Source organism: Typopeltis vanoorti, chromosome 16 (assembly GCF_054136105.1).
Source record: "Typopeltis vanoorti isolate ZY-2024b chromosome 16, IOZ_Tvanoo_1.0, whole genome shotgun sequence".
Lineage (NCBI taxonomy): Eukaryota > Metazoa > Arthropoda > Arachnida > Uropygi > Thelyphonidae > Typopeltis > Typopeltis vanoorti.
The window spans coordinates 88025223-88043328 of record NC_143564.1 but is presented as its reverse complement, the minus strand read 5'-3'; the positions used below and the strand labels follow the sequence as shown (position 1 = coordinate 88043328).

At 35.5% G+C, this 18106-nt stretch overlaps 1 protein-coding gene across 2 annotated transcripts in view; it reads left to right on the top strand.

Annotated features, from left to right (window-relative positions):
• The window catches only part of IntS3 (integrator complex subunit 3), a 598644-nt gene that overhangs the window by 486610 nt on the left and 93928 nt on the right, over nt 1-18106 (top strand). For both annotated transcript variants that reach the window (XM_090406089.1, XM_090406090.1), the window contains one exon: nt 6324-6437. In XM_090406089.1, coding sequence (XP_090262215.1) covers nt 6324-6437 — 114 coding nt within the window. The remainder of the gene's footprint in view (nt 1-6323; nt 6438-18106) is intronic.

The window sequence follows — 18106 nt, the reverse complement described above, 5'->3', positions numbered from 1 at the left end:
TTCAATGAGCCATTATACCATCTGTACAGCCTAACTTTTCAGTTTAATGGAATGAAGACAATATTTAGGAATGAATTAAACCATAATCTCCACTGTGGAGATTATGGTTCTAATGTATAATGTCTTGATCAGACTATATGTGTGAGTTACTATACCCATCTTTGGTCACCTGGTTTTCAAAAGAATAAAGAGATACCTAAAAAGATCTGGGGATGATTGGCTGAGGTGGTTTCTGGTCTCGGGAATGTTGAATATGAAGAAAAGTCAGGAAATGTAATTTATATTCTAGTGGATAGAGGGGAAGATATGATTGAGACATATCAGTTGGTAAGGAGCTATTACCAGATTAACATGGGAGAGGTTTTTTTATAGAATGGAAGGAATGTTCCACTTCATTTAAAAATCTTTACATGATTTTCTTTACAGAAGATGTTTATTGTTAGTTTAGTTAATTGGAATTGAATAAAAGACATGTACAACTGTAACCATGTTGATAAGACAATTTGTCAAAGTGATATTCTGGTGAAGAATGCAGCAGTGGTATTTGTAGTTTTGCTGTTGATAGATGATCAGTGAGGCTGTAAAGCCTAACTGTGCCCCATAGTTAAAGTCACCAAACAGGAAACAGTTCTACATTTAACAAAGAGAATCAGCAAGACATATATACATTCCTAATCATTGGAATTAAAATACCTGTAGGTATTTTCTGCCAACTATATGAAATAGATATGGTGCAGTAAAAAAGTATCACCTTGACTGTATCACTGAGGAATGTATCTTGTCTGCCATTATTACACTTTGCTGTTTGTGATACCTGCTACTTGTGACATCACTCAATTACACAGTCACAAATCACAGAGAATATTGTGATATAAAAAAGGTGGGTACAGTTATAAGAGAAAGATGTATAAATGATTTCCCTTAAAAAATAAGAAAAATAAATGTAAGAGATGAATGGCAATTTTCTATAGATTCCTTATTATTTAAGTTGCTATTGAGAAGTTATGTACTCTTCTATAATGTTAACCGTTTTTTTGTGATCGAAGAGAGGAAAGAAAATTGTACACTGTGTTTATGAACTGAACAGCTGCCAAGTAAAAACACAGGAATATTCTAGTTCTGTTTGGTTAAATCACCTGGAGAGTTTAAACTTGTGTAATAAATAATTAATGCTTTTGATACCAACTTTAATAGAGACTGAGATGTTTGCTGGAGTGCATAATAGGAGTTGTCATTTTTTTAATATAATTGTGTCCAAGTAGATTTGCTGCTGCTCTTTCCTTCAGAGAACTCCCATTATTTCAAATTGTGTGAGGATTAATTTAGAAAGCGTGTATTTTAAACTTCAAGTAAAAGATAAGCCACACTTTCCTCCAATATTGCTTTCCTTTGCATATGTTTTATTTGCTGACTGAAATATGTCAATTTCTGTCTCTGTAGACGTTTAGTAGTTAATGTTAGAAAAAAAAACTTGACCCAAGGTTTTAAGATTTTGAATGAATTCATTAAGAATAGTCATTATTCTGTATAGTTATATTTTTCTTTTTATATATTGAGTTTCCAAACACACACACAGATTCATTAATAGAATGCAAAAAAAAATGAATTCATTTAGATACCTGAAAACTTAATTTTCAAGTTGGAGTTCTGAAGATTGAGATTGAACCTGTTTTAATTAAAGAGGGGGAAATATTTGAAAAATAGATCACCATAAATGATGCAGCTTAATAAATATATAGACAGGTTCCACAGCTGAATAGAAAGTATACATATAAAATGGTGTTATAATAAATTTAGTTTAATCCTTTATCCAAGTGTGAGCAAACACAGTTTGCGCCTGAAAGTATCTTCATGACTGGGGTAAAGTGGTACAACACCGGGCAACTCCTTGCAAAGGTGGAGTAAGCTACCAACACTCCTATCTCAGTATCTCCCACAGTGCAAAACATCTCTCCATGCAGACATATACAGGGTGTTCGGGATAAATTTGACAGTTTCGTAAGGAAAAAGAAAATCTTATTTGTATCTATTAAATTTAATGAATTGACAAAAAAACATTACAGGCAGAGTTAATTACAATACTATCAACAAGATTTACTCAAAATAACCACCATTAGCATCGATCACAGCTTCAATTCTGCTTCGGAACCTCGAACAAGCTGATGCTACAGTCTCCCTGGGAAGGGCCGCAAAAACTGTTTTAATTTTATCCATTAACTGGGCTTTTGTATTACTGGAAGTGCGATTGGTGTCTTTTTCAACTGCGCCCCATACAAAATAATCCATGGGGTTAAGGTCTGGGGAGTTTGGAGGCCAAACATTTGGACTGGTGAAGTCGTAGAAATTTTCAGACAACCATTTTTGACTTTTCCCAGAGGTGTGGCAAGGGGCCGAATCCTGCTGCCATACATACGGCCTACCATTGGCTACCCTTGTTATCCAGGGCTTGACTACAGTTAGCAACTCCACGAACAAAGCCCGAATTCCAATGCCAGGGTTCTTCAACACCTGTTCCTGCAGATTTGCGAGGAATTCTGCTGTACGAACGCAATCAGATCGTCTGCTAGGGATCTTTCTTCTTGCTACATCCTCGTAGTCACCATTGCAAGTCTCTAGTTCATGCCTGATTGTTTTTACTGTATTCAGGGAGCATTGGGCAGCAGTCGTAATATCCTTATTTTGATGGCGGGCACAAATCATCATGATACAAGTTATTCTCTTCCATGATTCAGGTGGGTTCCAGCTATCCATCCTTTCTGACATCTTGTATATGAATGAAGAAGGGTCCAAACTTTTAAATGAAGAGAAGTGTGTGTTAATACATGTAACTTACAGAAAAATATAATTAATTATAAATATGTCAAATTTATCCCGAACACCCTGTATAATGTTATACATTAAGGGAACGGCCACTACCCAGACTAGTTTCGACCTTTATTGAGGTGTCTTCAGTGGGAGCCAGGCCCAAGTGGAGATATCAGGCAGAGGCATTAGCAAGGTCATCTCCTCCTATAGGAGCTGTCAAACGGTATGCCACCTTTTTATTAAATTACTCTGGATTTTGAGAAAGATGTTGAAAGTTTATTTTTAACTTGGTCAGACTATAATAAATTTAGTTTAATCCTTTATCCAAGTGTGAGCAAACAAAGTTTGCACCTGATAGTATCTTCAGGACTGGGGTAAAGTGGTACAACACTAGGCAACTCTTTACTCCACCTTTGCAAGGAGTTGCCCAGTGTGTTGTACCACTTTACCCCAGTCCTGAAGATACTTTTAGGCGCAAACTTTGTTTGCTCACACTTGGATAAAGGATTAAACTAAATTTATTATAGTCTGACCAAGTGAAAAATAAACTTTCAAAATGGTGTTGGGATTTTATTTTTTATATATATATATATATATATATATATATATATATATGTACATTACCCAAGGTAAAAAAACTTATTTACATCTATATCTCCTCCAGAGATTCTTATTCAAAATAAAAGCAACTTGTAGCAACTTGTATAGGTAAAGTTGATAAGGCTCTATATTACTAAAACCTTGGTATTTAGGGTCTAGCTACTCACTGAGGAGACCTCAAAAACAGTTGAAACCGGTCTGGGTAGTGACCCCACCCATAATGTATTGCAATATACATCTCTTAGTGAGATGTGCTTTACATCATGGAAAATACTAATGATAGTGATCAGAGCTTTACCCACCTTTACAATGAGTTGCCCTGGTGTTGCACCACCTTTAGACATGAACTACGTTCAGGCGCAAACTTAACTGTTTGCTTACTTGGGATTAGGAGTAACTTCTTATATCAGTGTAGTATGGTTTAGTTGTTGTTTTTTTATTCTTTGTTCAATAATTTCTAGATTATAACTGAAAATAAATAAAACCATCATATCTTACTGAAATAGAGAGCCAAAGGCTTATTAATCATACATGTCCTCTAGGAGATGTGCTTTACATTATAGAAAATGCTAAGGAAAGTGATCTGGAGCTTGCATCCACCGAAACGTTTAGCTTCTATATCTTCGGCACGAAACTCTTGTACTTTCTATATTCGGCTATGAAATAATGTTGGATTCAATATTTATCATCATGTCCTCTAGGAGATGTGTTTTACATTATGGAAAATACTAAGGAAAGTGATGTGGAGCTTACTCTACCTTTACTACGAGTTGCCCATAAGGTTGTTTATGCTTGCATCTGCCGAAACTTTTAGTTTCTATATCTTCTGCACGAAACTCTTGTAGTTTCTATACTCAGCTATGAAATAATGTTGGATTCAATATTTATCATCGTGTCCTCTAGGAAATGTGTTTTACATTATGGAAAATACTAAGGAAGTGATGTGGAGCTTACTCTACCTTTACTACGAGTTGCCCATAAGGTTGCTTATGCTTGCACCTGCCGAAACTATTAGTTTCTATATCTTCTTCTTCTTCCTTATACCCTCTTTTACCTTGCGGTATCGAGGGTCCACTGTTCATCGGACCTCATTCCGTTTACAGGATAAGGTGGTCAGCCTTATGCCCCGGTGTATCCTATGGCCTGTAGTGTTGAGTTCTCAAGGCCAGTTTGCCTGCTTTGCGGGATGAAAAACCCCAGAATAAACTGGGGAAAAAATCCTGCTGTCCACGCCCAAGACTGGCTAACTTGGCTATGGCTGAGGAAGATCCTCCAGCTCCTCATGTCACCGACGGGAATCAAACCTAGGACACTCCTTTCCCAGGCATATGGTTGCGAAACGCATAGCCACTAGGCTAACCGCGCGGACTAGTTTCTATATCTTCAGCACGAAACTATTGTAGTTTCTATATTCGGCTCTGACATAATGTTGGATTCAATAGCCACTTAATTTGTACCATCATGTAGTATATTTGCAGTGTTTTTTCTTTATGTTTCATTGCTTGTTGCTGAGGTCTGGAGAGTCATTTTGCTTGTTATCGTAAAATTTATGCCGATAAGAAAAAAACTACAACTGTTCAAATGACTCTTGATAACTTCTTTTGGTAAAAAAACTTGCAGTAAATAATGTAGGTACAAGTATTTATTAAACATTAACTTTGCATTCATTTTTTATCTTTTCTAAAAGAGTACCATATAAAACGAATTATTAATACAATAATCGATCATGGACGAATTGTAATTTTTACCATTTAATTATTAGATTTGATTAATGCGATTTTGATATATGTGGTAACATCGAGGGATTAATTAACCACATTAATCGAGGGATACCTGTGTGTGTGTGTGTGTGTGTGTGTGTGTGTGTGTGTGTGTGTGTGTGTGTGTGTGTGTAGTCATCTGACAGGATAAAATTATGAGATGGGGGGGTGGGGGGATAAGAGGCCATTCCGGGAAGCTGTCTAAGGAGGGTGTGAGCTGGCTGAATAGAGGTAGCTAAGCTATAATTTAGGATCTCACTTTAAAAAGGGCCTCACCTCAGTATAGATTTCCTAAAATTTACTCCGTAGAGGGCCTTATAAATGTTATAACTTAGGATCCACCACAACCTTAAATCTGGCCATGGAAGTAAGTTTTTTGCTGGTAAGTATGTTATGATCCCATTTGCATGAAATGTGGTGGGCGATTGGAATACATTGCTTGAGAATGCAGAGAAAAATATGATTACTTTTAAGGCATTGTATGATGAGTAATATATGTGACACACTAGAACATGATCAGTTCTTATTCAGTGGATGTCTGATGATAATAATAATAACATATACAGAATGTAGAAAAGCTAATGTTGGGAAGAACTATGTTGGTGAGAACCATGAGTAGAATGGATGTAGTAGTCTTGAAAGAGTACCTGAATAGACTAAATGAATGGGCAAATGAGTGGAACTACCAGGTCAATGTAGCAAACTATAAGGTTTTAAAATTCTTGAAGCAAAGATGGAATGTAGAGTATAAGATTAGTGGGAATTTTTTTGTGGAGATATATGAAATAAGGGATCTAGAGGTGATGGTGAATAGGGACCTGAAATTTCAGGGACATTTTGCTAAAATTTTGTGGATAGCACAGCACAGCACATTATGGCAATGATGCAGAGAACACTGACATGTAGGAATAAGGATGTTATAATTCCATAGTATACATTTATGATCAGACCATATATAGATTAGTGTGCACAGATTTAGTTACATGATTTTCAAAAGGATGAAGAAATGAATAGAAAGGGTTCAGAGATGATTGACTTTAAATTCACAGTATGTCAAATTACCTAGTACACCCAACTAACTAAATTTTTTCTGTACTTTGTTAATCTCTTCTGTTAGACATTTTTCATAATCTTTTAACTCTAAAATGTTTTTTACAGATGCCAGTTTAGAGTGGGAAACTTTTGAGCAGTTTTGCCTGTGGCAGTTAATTGCAGCTCATAATATCCCTTTAGATTATATACTTCCCATTTTGCCAAAATTGGAGTTTCAAGGTAGGTAACATTTAATATACTTTTTATGATCTTACTCATTATACAGTTTACTTTAACTAAAAAACTGCCAGTAACACCAGTCTTCTACTTATCTCCACATATTGAATTCTCATCATAATAAATTACATTTGACAAGAAATTATGTTCTTGTTTAATCCTTTACTTTAGTGTAAGCAAATGCATGTGAAGTATCTTCATGACTAGGAGTTTCAAGCTAGCTATTGATGTCAATATAAAAGCTATTGACCTCACATCACTTCTCTCAGTATCCCATAATGCAAAAACATTATGGGAAGGGCCACTACCTAGACTGGTTTCAACGTTTATTTGAAGTATTGTCAGTGGGATCCAGACCCAGAAAGATACCAAGAATTGTCATCTTGGACTGGTCATCTTTGATTCTTAAAAATCTAATGATTGGACAGTTGACCACATTATTTCCTTAGTTTTTTTTAATCAGCTACACTCTCAAGAGATTGTAGAAAAATCTGTTGCACATCAGTGATGTGTGGACAAGAAGCAAGAAGAACAGATTTAATCAGTAATTAAGTTACCAAATCATATCATCATACTGAATAACTTCTATACTTTTTTTTTTCTTATATTCTTATGAGAACTTGATTATTCATCCTGTTGAGCCTAGATTTATTATGAAATTGACTTCTCTGAATGAAGGCATTCATTTATACAAGTTGTTCTTCAATATTGCTCATTTTGCATTATTTTTATTCATTAAACAATTTACCAGTTATTTCTTGATGCTCTTAACATATCGTTGAAGTTAGCTTTCTTGAAATTCTACCTATCAAGATCACAATGTGAAACAGGACTAATTCCTGTAATGTTGTGAATCCAAAATCCCCCTCAAGTAGATTCATGTTCATGTTAACTAGCATGCATTTGCTCCAAAAATTTATTACCTGATGTATTTATCAGCTCTTCCATTTGCTCACTGAATATCCCCTCTATTAAAATTCACCATTAACTGTATTTTTTCTTATCTCATTAAGTAATTAGTCCATAATATTATTACTACCTCCACTTCACTATTATTATCATCATCGTCATTCTTATTATTGACATTTTAACACATTTTGAGCAACTTAATCTTATGATGAACATTTATAATTCTGTGGCTTAGCAAAGCATACAACAGGACTACATGGCAAGGACTGATGTGACACATCACCGAGTATCGGAGTGACCATACGGCATCTGTGGATGCCCAGTGAGCAGATGATGATGAAGATGATAGCAAAGCTTTATTTAATATCCAATATTGAGATCACATGTTTCTAATTTTCTAAGTATGCCGCAGAACATTATAACAACAACTACCATTTTTCCAACACTTATTAGTCAATACAACAGGTTTTTTTTTTTTTTTTTTTTTTTTTTTTTTTTTTTTTTTTTCTGTTCACTTTCTCTGTATGTATTAATTTTGAAGTTCTGATAACATCTGCTGTGTAATTTTTTTTCTGGTTTTTTTTTTATATATATACAAGTCGTGTACCACTGATAATGTACGAGGGTGTGCTGAGAAGTTCTGATAATCACCTTGAAGGAATTGAGGTAGAACCATATAACTTACACGTTATTCTACATATCCCCCATGAAGTGTTATACACTTGTTTACACAGCTGCTGCATCATTTGCAATCCTCTGAAAAAAAAAGTCTTTCCCTTGTTTCACAAATCAGTCATTTTTGTTTATCAGAACTTTTCACCCTTCCCCTCATAAGTCTTATGTAACTTGTTGGGTAATAGCATTTATTTTAATAAACCTGTTTTATGTTTAGAAACGTGTACTCTCAATACCAGAAATTAAATGAAAACTTAATCCTATATATTCTGAATTCGTGAAAAGCTTTACATTGTTACTGACTTCTTATCAGTGATTTTCCTCCAAATTAGTCTGTTCTCAGTTAGGACTCACTCCAGTATTGTTTGATCTTAGATTTTGGTCTTTTAAGGCACTTCTTAATGCTTCAATCCACCTAGATCTTGGTCTTGCACTGAGTCTTTTCCCTGCCATCTTTCCACCAAACATCTATTTGCTAAACTTTCCTCTTCCATTCTGGCATTAGCTTTGACCAAATATTCCTAAATGCTAATATGTCAAGTTCCTTCCTAATGCCTTCATTTTTAATATGATTATTCTCTTGATGCCATCTGTTTACTCTGCTGATTTTTTTTTTTTTTTTTTTCCCCCACAGGTTTCAGATTCTTCAGTTAAAATGGGTGTGCAAACACTGATGCTGCTGCCACTAATTTCTCTCCCTTATTGCATATAAATTCATTCATTTGACTTTCTTCCCTATCAACTTTGCTTATTCTGTTGTCTATTTACATATTAATTTTTCATCTTCACTAAAATTTTTGAATAAATAGCTGAAATATTTATCTTCTATAATTTTCCCATTCAAGATATACCTGATGTTTTCAGTGTTTCTGCCTCTTTTCATAGGCTTATGTCTTCTCATTACTGATTTTCATAACAAATCTGTGAAGTTATTCAATTTAGTTAAGGAATCCTACACTTGTGTTGGATTTATTGAAGAGTATAACATCATCTGCATAAAATAATGGAATGAATGAATATCTGGTTTTTGATATTGACCCGCATATCACTTTCCTTCATAATTTGATTAATATAGATGATGAATAACAGTGGAGATATTTGTATCCCCCTCCCCATAATTCCTTCAGTTCTAATTGATGAATTACAACTTAAATGTAGACTATGTATTGCTCAGTTTTTCTCTTATCACCTTGTCATATGCCTTTTCCTCATCTACAAAACTTAAAGATCTTTATTATATTCTTAGGACATTTCAGTTATTTGTCATAAAGTGAAATTCTGATCCAAACAGTTTCTATTTGGCATGAATCCAGCTTGTTCTTCTCCAAGTTTCCCTTTCACAGTTTTTCTTAGCCTCTTAGCAGGTATGCTTGCTCTAAATCTTACCTGGAGTACTCACTTGAGAAATTAGTCTGTCTCACTCTCATTTTTATTTCCCTTTTGATAGATGGGTACTATGAGAGCAAGAGAGCTCTGCTGTCATCATTTGGAATTCAACCTTCTGACCAGACCTTCTGATTCATGCAAACAAGATTTTATTAAAGATCATTCTAAATAGGATTGAGGCCAAAGTCGAGGCAGAGATTCCCGAAGAACAAGCAAGTTTTAGGAAGGGCAAGAGCACCAGAGACCAGATTCTTTGTCTTAGACAGACCATTAAAAAGTATAAAGAATTTAGACTCCCTATGGCAATGTGTTTCATAGACTGCTCCAAAGCTTTTGACTGTGTTCAAGCTTGTGAAACTGTGGGAGGTAATGAAAATAATGGGTTTTTCCTAAATGCATTATCAGGCATCTAACTTGTATAGTAAGCAAGAAGCCATGGTAAGAACAAGTGTTGGCTTAACAGATTGGCAAAGGAGTTAGACAAGGATTCCTACTTTCTCCTCACCTGTTTAATATCTATGCTGAGGACATTATGCATGTAGCATTGGATGAGCTTAAGACTGGAATTATGATAGTTGGTAGATTTATCAGTAATCTGAGGTATGATACCATACTCTTTTGTAATGGCAAAGAAGAACTAAGAGAAATCCTTAACAAGGTTAATGAGATCAGTAAAAACAGAGGACTTCAGCTCAACCCTAGTGAGACAATTATGCTTCTCGAAGGGAAAAAAAATTGACCATAATGGAGAAAGAATTCAGGAAGTCAGCAAGTTCAAGTATCTGGGATCCATTGTTAATGTGAAGAATTGCTGTTCACAAGATGTCAGATGAAGATTGAGAATGGCTAAAACAATAGTCAGAAACTTGTCTAAAATCTGGTAGGAAGGATCTGTCTCCACAGGAACAAAGTTGAAGATTCTGGGTGCAGCTATTTTTCCAACAGCAACCTATGGATGTGAGACCTGAAACATATAGAAGTCTGATAGGAAAAGCCGATTTTGAGATATGGTGTTATAAAATGCTGTTAAAGATATCATGTATTAAAAGGCAGTCAAACGGAGGGGTACTAGAAAGGATTGGCAGAACGTTAAGGCTCCATAAGGATACTGACAGAAGAAAGTTGAAATACTTTGGACACAGTGAAAGGATGGAAGGATGGATTGGCAACTGCTCTTATGTTTAAAAGAAAGGGCAGAATGGCGTCAGCCTGTTCAGTAGAACAGCACTGTGAAAATACTTATAGATGATGAACAGAGTGAAAACAATACATCTGTAAGATAGTGGCTGGAATGAGCTGCAAGATATGAATTACCAGTTAACTGAATTTCCCTCTTCTAGACAGTATCAAGCATTTGTAGAGGTTTTTTTTTTTTGTGTGTGTGTGTGTGTGTGTGTGTGTGTGTGTGTGTGTGTGTGTGTGTGTGTGTGTGTGTGTGTGTGTGTGTGTGTGTGTGACCCCCCCCCACACACACATATGTGAGAACAGTATTCTGGGATAAGGAGAGATTTGGGATTTGCACAGTGTTAGAAGTTGCATAAGTGAGAAAACATGTCTTGAGTAGAAATGCATGCCCAGTTCTATGGATGCAGAGGAGACTATGGTTGGCTGTGATGTGTTTATGCCAAGAAAGTCTGGAGTTGTTAGTAATTCCAAGAAGAGATATATGATTTTGTATGGAAATTTTGATATTGTCAAAGGGGAGCAGAGAAGAAATGTGGTCTTTCTTGTGGTAAATAAGTTAACACTGTGTTTCGTTGGCATTGAAGTTGACAAGGTTTTAATTACCCTACTGAAATATAGCGAGGAGATCAGTGTATAGTCAACTGATTATAGAAGCTCTCTTAGCTTGTGATATATGGGCGTTGCAAGGTTTGTCCACTGAAAAATATGGAGTGTGTTGTGATCAGCAGAACTGTGGATAGGATTTGTGATTAGTGATAGGAAGTCATTTATGAATAGGAGAAAAGGTGGGAGTGAAGTGTAGAGCCATGGGTACATCAGCATTGGTGGAGAAATTACTTTCTTACATCTTCAGAAAAGGGGAGGAGTGGATTAGTAGTGCATCCTATAAATCTAGGCTGTTTTTGTGCATATTTGCATTATGAAGCTGCCAAACCCCAGAGATGATATAGAAACAATGACCATGTTGTGCGCCTTTATTGCTATGGCTTATGATTTTTGTAGTTTAATTTATCATATCTTAGGTGTAGCAACTCCATATTGTAAAATATGCATAAAAAAATTTATGCCAATCACAACATGTAGTCTACATTTTATAGAGGGTTCTTAAGGATCAAAGCTGTATAACTGAGAGGCGACCTCCACATAGCCATTAAAGGAATGCGGAGAACCGACCAGTGCTTCTGACTTGATGTCCAATCCTCACGTTCTTGTAGTGCACCCTGTTAGGTGTCTACCTGGATACTGAATAAACAAGAATGGGCTGGCAATTTGGGATTTAGCTGAATAAATTGTATTCTTATTGGCTTAAATCACAAATAAAATGATGGTATAACATGGCAGAATTTCGTCCTGGCTGGGGTGTTGCCCGATTAAGCAAGGCCCCCGTTGTTTTCCAGGGAACCAGGTCGAACAGCAAAAAGTCAGCTACCGGAACAATTCCTGAAACACACCCCAACTCAACATCACCAGAGTTCAAAATAGGTACTGTCGACATTAGAAGCCAGAATGGCAAAGAAATGGAGCTGGCTAAGGAATTGGATAAGTACTAGATCGATATAATAGGGGTGACTGAAACAAAAAATGCGAAAACTGGTGAGATGTTTCTGAGCAATAAATACAAAATGTTATATTCAGGCAATGACAGTCAAGGAAAAGAAGGAGTAGCCATAGTATTCAACACTAAATACAAGGTTAATCTTCTTGAATGGCAGGCAGTCTCAAGCATAGTGATGTGGGCAAATACTGGAATGAGAAACTGGACAATGAGACTTATTTGTGCTTATGGTCCCACAGAAGGTTCTACTAAGGTAGAAGTGGAGAAATTTTTTGAGGGGCAACTGACTCAATGAAAAGGAAAAGTTAGTCCTTGTTGGGAATCTATATAGCAGAGTAGGAAATAATTGTCAGTATACTAAAATATTTTGGAAAAATTTGGAGAAAAGAGCAAAGCTAATATTAATGGCAAATGCCTGTGGGATTTCTGCTCAGGATATGGACTGGTTATTACTGACACCATGTTCCAACATAAAAATGTGCACGTTCACATGGAGAGAAGAGGCAAGAAATAAGAAAAGTCTCAGTGACTATGTTATTGTTGATAGTGATGTTTTCTCCCTGGTGCAGGACACCACTGTGTACAGTGGGTTTGAAATGGGAAGTGATCACCATTTAGTCTTGAGCAGAATAACATTGAATTGAAAGGAGTGTAGAAAATGGACATGCCGATCAAATGTTGGGAAAAACCAAGAACATGATTGATATGATTATGATTAAAAGAAGATGGATACATCAGTACAGCAATGTCGAACTTTCCAAGGAACAAATATAGACTCAGACCATAGTTTAGTGATTGCAAACATCAAGTTGAAATTAAAAAAGAAATATAAACCCCAACATCAGAATAGAAGAGATACAGCAAGAATAAATGAAGCAGAAATAGGAAGAAGGTACAGAACAGTGTTAGAAGAGACACTTAAAAGTGTGGAGAAAGAAAAAACTTAAATCTAAGAGTGAAAAGAGTAATGAAGGCGATAGAAGATGCAGTTGAAGTAACAGTACCAGAAGAAGAGAAGATCAAGAAGAAATGGATTAGACAAGAAACACTGAAGTTAGTACAGGAGAAAAGACTGTTGAAGGTAAGAAGAGATACATCAGAACATATAGAGCAGCAATATAGAAGAAAATGTAATTAGGTGAAAAAAGCAGTCAGAATGGATAAGATGAAATGGTTAAAATCCCAGTGCAACAATATAGAATAGTACTATGGCGAGCATAAAACAAGGGAGGTATACAAAATGATCAGAACCAATTAATAGAAAGTGGCAACCAAAACAGACCACAATTGAATATGAAAAAGGCAAAGTATTGGTGAATAAAGAAAAAAATTGAACAGTGGTGGACAAGATACTGTAGTGAGTTATATGAAGAAAAACTAGATTTAGATAGCTTTGGGAAACTGACTGAAGAATTGAAGCAGATATCACCACCAGGTAATGAGCATGATATAGACATTTTAAGAGGAGACTTAGAAAAAGCAATAAGATGACTAAAACGCAACAAGAGTCCTGGTAACAATAACATCATTGAGGAAATGATTAAATATGGTGGTGCAAGTATGGTTACAGAAATGCACCAACTATATAATATGGTATGGAAAGAAGGGAAAATACCAGAGGAGCGGGTGAAATCAATATTAGTGACATTATACAAGAAAGGAAATAAGCTAGAATGTAAAAATTACAGAACAATTGCCTTGACAAGTCACCTTGGTAAAGTGATGATGATGATATTGACAGAAAGATTGAGAACACAATTGGAAGCATACCTTGCAGATGAGCAAGTGGGATTTAGGAAGGACAGAACTACAATTCAACAGATTTTGGCAATGAGGTTAATAGGAAAGAAAGCTAGGAGAAAAAACAAAAACATATATACTTTTCAGAAAGCATTTGACAGTATTAACCAGAAAGTGACATTAGCAGTTCTCTAATCCTATGGAATTGATAAAAAACTAATAGCTATATTAAAAGATGTTTATCAGAATGCAGTTGAAGCAGTTAGAATAGGTGATGATTTGGGGAAATGGTTTAGAACAAGCAGAGGCACTAGATGGGTGTGGGCCCAATATCACCAAGCATTTTCATTGCTCTTTCATTTAGAAAGAGCAATGGACAACCTGAAGGAAGATGCAAAAGGAATATCTGTACACAGAATGAGAATTAACAATCTGAGATTTGCAGATGATATTGTTATTATTTAAGAAGATGAAGAGAACTACACAATACACAGAAACTGTTAAATGAGGAAGGGAAGAGATTTGGACTTGTTATGAACTTGGAAAAAATAAAGACAATGGTATTTGGTGAGAACAACATGAAACAAAAGATATAAGTGGATGGAATTGATATAGAAAATATAGAACAATTCACATATTTGGAAAGTAAAATGACGTATGATTTGGAATGTAAAAAAGAAATAAAGATCAGGATTGCAAAGGGAAGAACAAATCTGAAGGGCATGGATAACATCTGGAAAAGTAAAGTGATCAGCCTGCAAACAAAACTAAAAGTACTGGAAACATGCATCTTTAGCAGTGTACTGTATGGATCTGAAACATGGGTAATAAATAAGGAATCAAGAAAAATAATTTTGGCATTTGAAAGAACTTTTTACAGAAAGATTCTAAGAATAGGATGGGTACAGAAAATCACAAATGAAGAGCTCTATCAGAAGATACAACCAAAAGAGAATCTAACACAGAAGATTATAAAATGGAAGCTGCAATTATTTGGACACATCTCTAGAATGAGTGTGGACCAGAAGATAATGACATTTATGTTTGGTATTTTGGATGGTTTAAACAGAAGAGGTAGACCATACAGAGAATGGATAGACAATATAAAGGACTGGTGTAGAATGGGTGTACAGAAACTGCAACACTGTGCACTGGACAAAGAAAGGTGGAAGAAGATAGTGAAGGAGGCATCGGACACCAATGGGTAGTGAGACCATGGTTTGTGATGATGATGATGAGAACAATATTGAATTTCATATTTAAAAGAAGAATATGTAAGAAAGTTTTAAAGCGAATAAAAGTTGAGCATCTCTCAGATGTGAACTGTAGACTAAAATACACAAACATTATTCAAGAAAAAATGAATGATTTTGATAAAAGGAACCAATCCTTGGATTGGAGACTCAGTGGCAAGCCCTGAAGAAAACACTGATTGATTCAACCAGAGAGGCATGTGGTGAGGTTGTCTGCAAGGATAGAAAAATCAGAACTCCATGGAGGACACAAGGAGTTAATGAGGCAGTGAAGGAAAAGAAGAAAGCATATCAAAAGTTCCTGGCAAATAAGTCACCTTGTGCACTTAGAGAATACAGAGACAAATGTAAGAAAGCTAAACACTGAGTAAAATAGCTGAACAAAAATCATGGGAAGATTTTGGTAAGAACATAGAAATAAATATCAAGAAAGTGGCAAGATATTCTGGAGTTTGTTGAAGAAGTTGAGAAATGAAGGAAAGACTACTGTAAAAGGAATTAGAGATGATAAAGGTGACATGAAAACTGAAAAAAAAAAAAAAGATATCCTTGAAGTATGGAGTAATTACTTTGAAAAATTACTAAATGAAACAATCAGTGATAGCACAGTGGTAAAAAAACACTGACCAGGCAATCAATCAGGAATAGGTATCCATACTTGAAGTAAAAAAAGCTACCAAAAACCTGAAATGTGGAAAAGCTGCTGGAGTAGATGATATTGGACAAGAAATGCTCAGGTATGGAAGTATAAAAATCTTACAGTGGCTGCACTGCATAGTTCAGAGGGCCTGAACAGAAGGACAAATTCCAGATGATTAGAGTAGCGCTTTCATAGTACCCATATATAAAAAGAGAAATAAAACTGAATGTGAGAATTGCAGAAATATTTCTCTACTGAGTGTTCCTTGTAAGATTTATGCAAGTATACTTGAGAAATGGTTGAGAAAAATTGTGGAAGAAAAGTTGGTGAAGAACAAGCTGGATTCAGGCCAAATAGTGGCTGTCAGGATAAGATTTTCACTTTACGAAAAAATAGTTGAGAAATCAACTATTTGTCGTAAAGTGGGAATATATAACTTTATTACATTCCCACTTTACATGGGAATATGATAAAGTTAATAAATATAATAAAGATTTCAAGAAAGAAGCTATTCAAAACGCCACAGTTATATGTGTCAGTGGGGCATTATATATAGCAGTACTTAGTCTTTATTTAAGTCAGCAGTTAGAATTGAAGGAAGTACATGAAGATGGTTTAATGTTAAATCTGGTGTCAGACAAGTATGTACATTATCCCCTTTGTTATTCATTATCTATATGGATTACATTATGAAGGAAAGTGGCATTAAACCTGATATCAAAATTGGAGATGTTAATGTCAGCTCTTTGCTTTATGCAGATGATGTTATACTTCTAGATAAATCTGCTACATGTTTGTAAGATTCCCTGACTAAACTGAATAACTGTTGCGAGAGATATGGTATGAAGGTCAGCAATAACAAGACAGAGACAATGAAAATAGGCAGATGCATTGAAAATATCAACTGCATTGTGAGTGGAGAATCTATAGAACACGTAAAACCTTTCAGCTTAGGCACGATTTTTAGTGAAGATGGTAAATTAATGGAACAACAGAATCAACAAAGCTAGTATGGTAGGAAGTCAATTAAACAAATTTCTATGGAATAAGAGAAAAATTAGTCAAAACACTAAATTAGCTGTATACAAGACGGTGTTCAAACCAATTTTAACTTATGGATCTGACAGCTGGGTTAGAAGTAAAACACTTGACCAAAGACTAGAGACTGCAGATATGTGAGTCCTGAGAAAGATTAGAGGCGTGAACAGATGGCATCAATGGCAATATCATATTAAAAACAAGGATATTAGGAAAGAACTTGATATTGTCAGCATCCAGGAATGCGTTAGCAGAGCTAATCTCAGATGGTATGATCACTTAAACAGAATGGGAGAGGAAAGATTATTAAAACAAGTGTTCTCTGCCAGGTTGGCAGGAAAAAAGACCCAGAGGAAAACCATGATATAGGTGGATTGATATGGTAAAAAGTGCCTTAGAAGATAGAAATATAAGATCAGATAGTTTTGGATGTAATGATAATGTCTTGACAGGTAATAGACTGATTTGGAGGAAAATTGTAGACAGGAAGTAAGTAATGATATAAATTTTTCATGTAGTACTATCATATCCTGTACACTCCTTGAGGGTACTTGGCAAGAATTTGATGATGATTTATTTTATAGGGTGCGCTACTAATTCTGCACTTCTCTGAAGATGGCCTTACCAAAATGATCTTTTCTGCATAAATATGTTCTTTCTTTTCTATTCATGCCATTGTAATAGTATTTTACACTTATAACTATAGAATAACACATGTGTTAGTATTAAATTATTTAAGGAATTTAGCAATGTGTACTGGAATATTAATTACAAGAAAATTTAATAGACACTTCCTATATTTTGGCAATGTAACATTGCCATCTTCATGGGAACATACAAATATGGCACATGCATGCAGGCAGTACAAAAAGCAAATGAGGTAGAAGATAAGAAAGTACTATTGTTCCAAAAGTCTGGTGCCCTTTAGTGGGCTATATTGGGTTGTCCTTGCCGTTGGGCTGATGTTCTCGTGATGCAGGCTTCCCAAATTTGGGGGCAGTCTCATGCACCCAAATTTTTTGAAGTTTGGAATGTTTTTTAGAGCTGAGGCTAATTCTATGAATAATATTTCATATTTGAACTTGCTGCAGGGTATTACTTTGGCTTTCTTCCAATGTATCCTGTGGTGGGTATCGAGAGCATGGTCTGCAAGCCCAGAGTGGCTATGCTGGTGAAACCGGATGTAGTCCTGTTCTGAAATCCTGATATTTGCTGTCCTGCCTGTTTGGCCAAAGTAGGACAATTTACAGCTGCAATGGACCTGGTATACCCCAGGTAGGTCTAGGGAAAG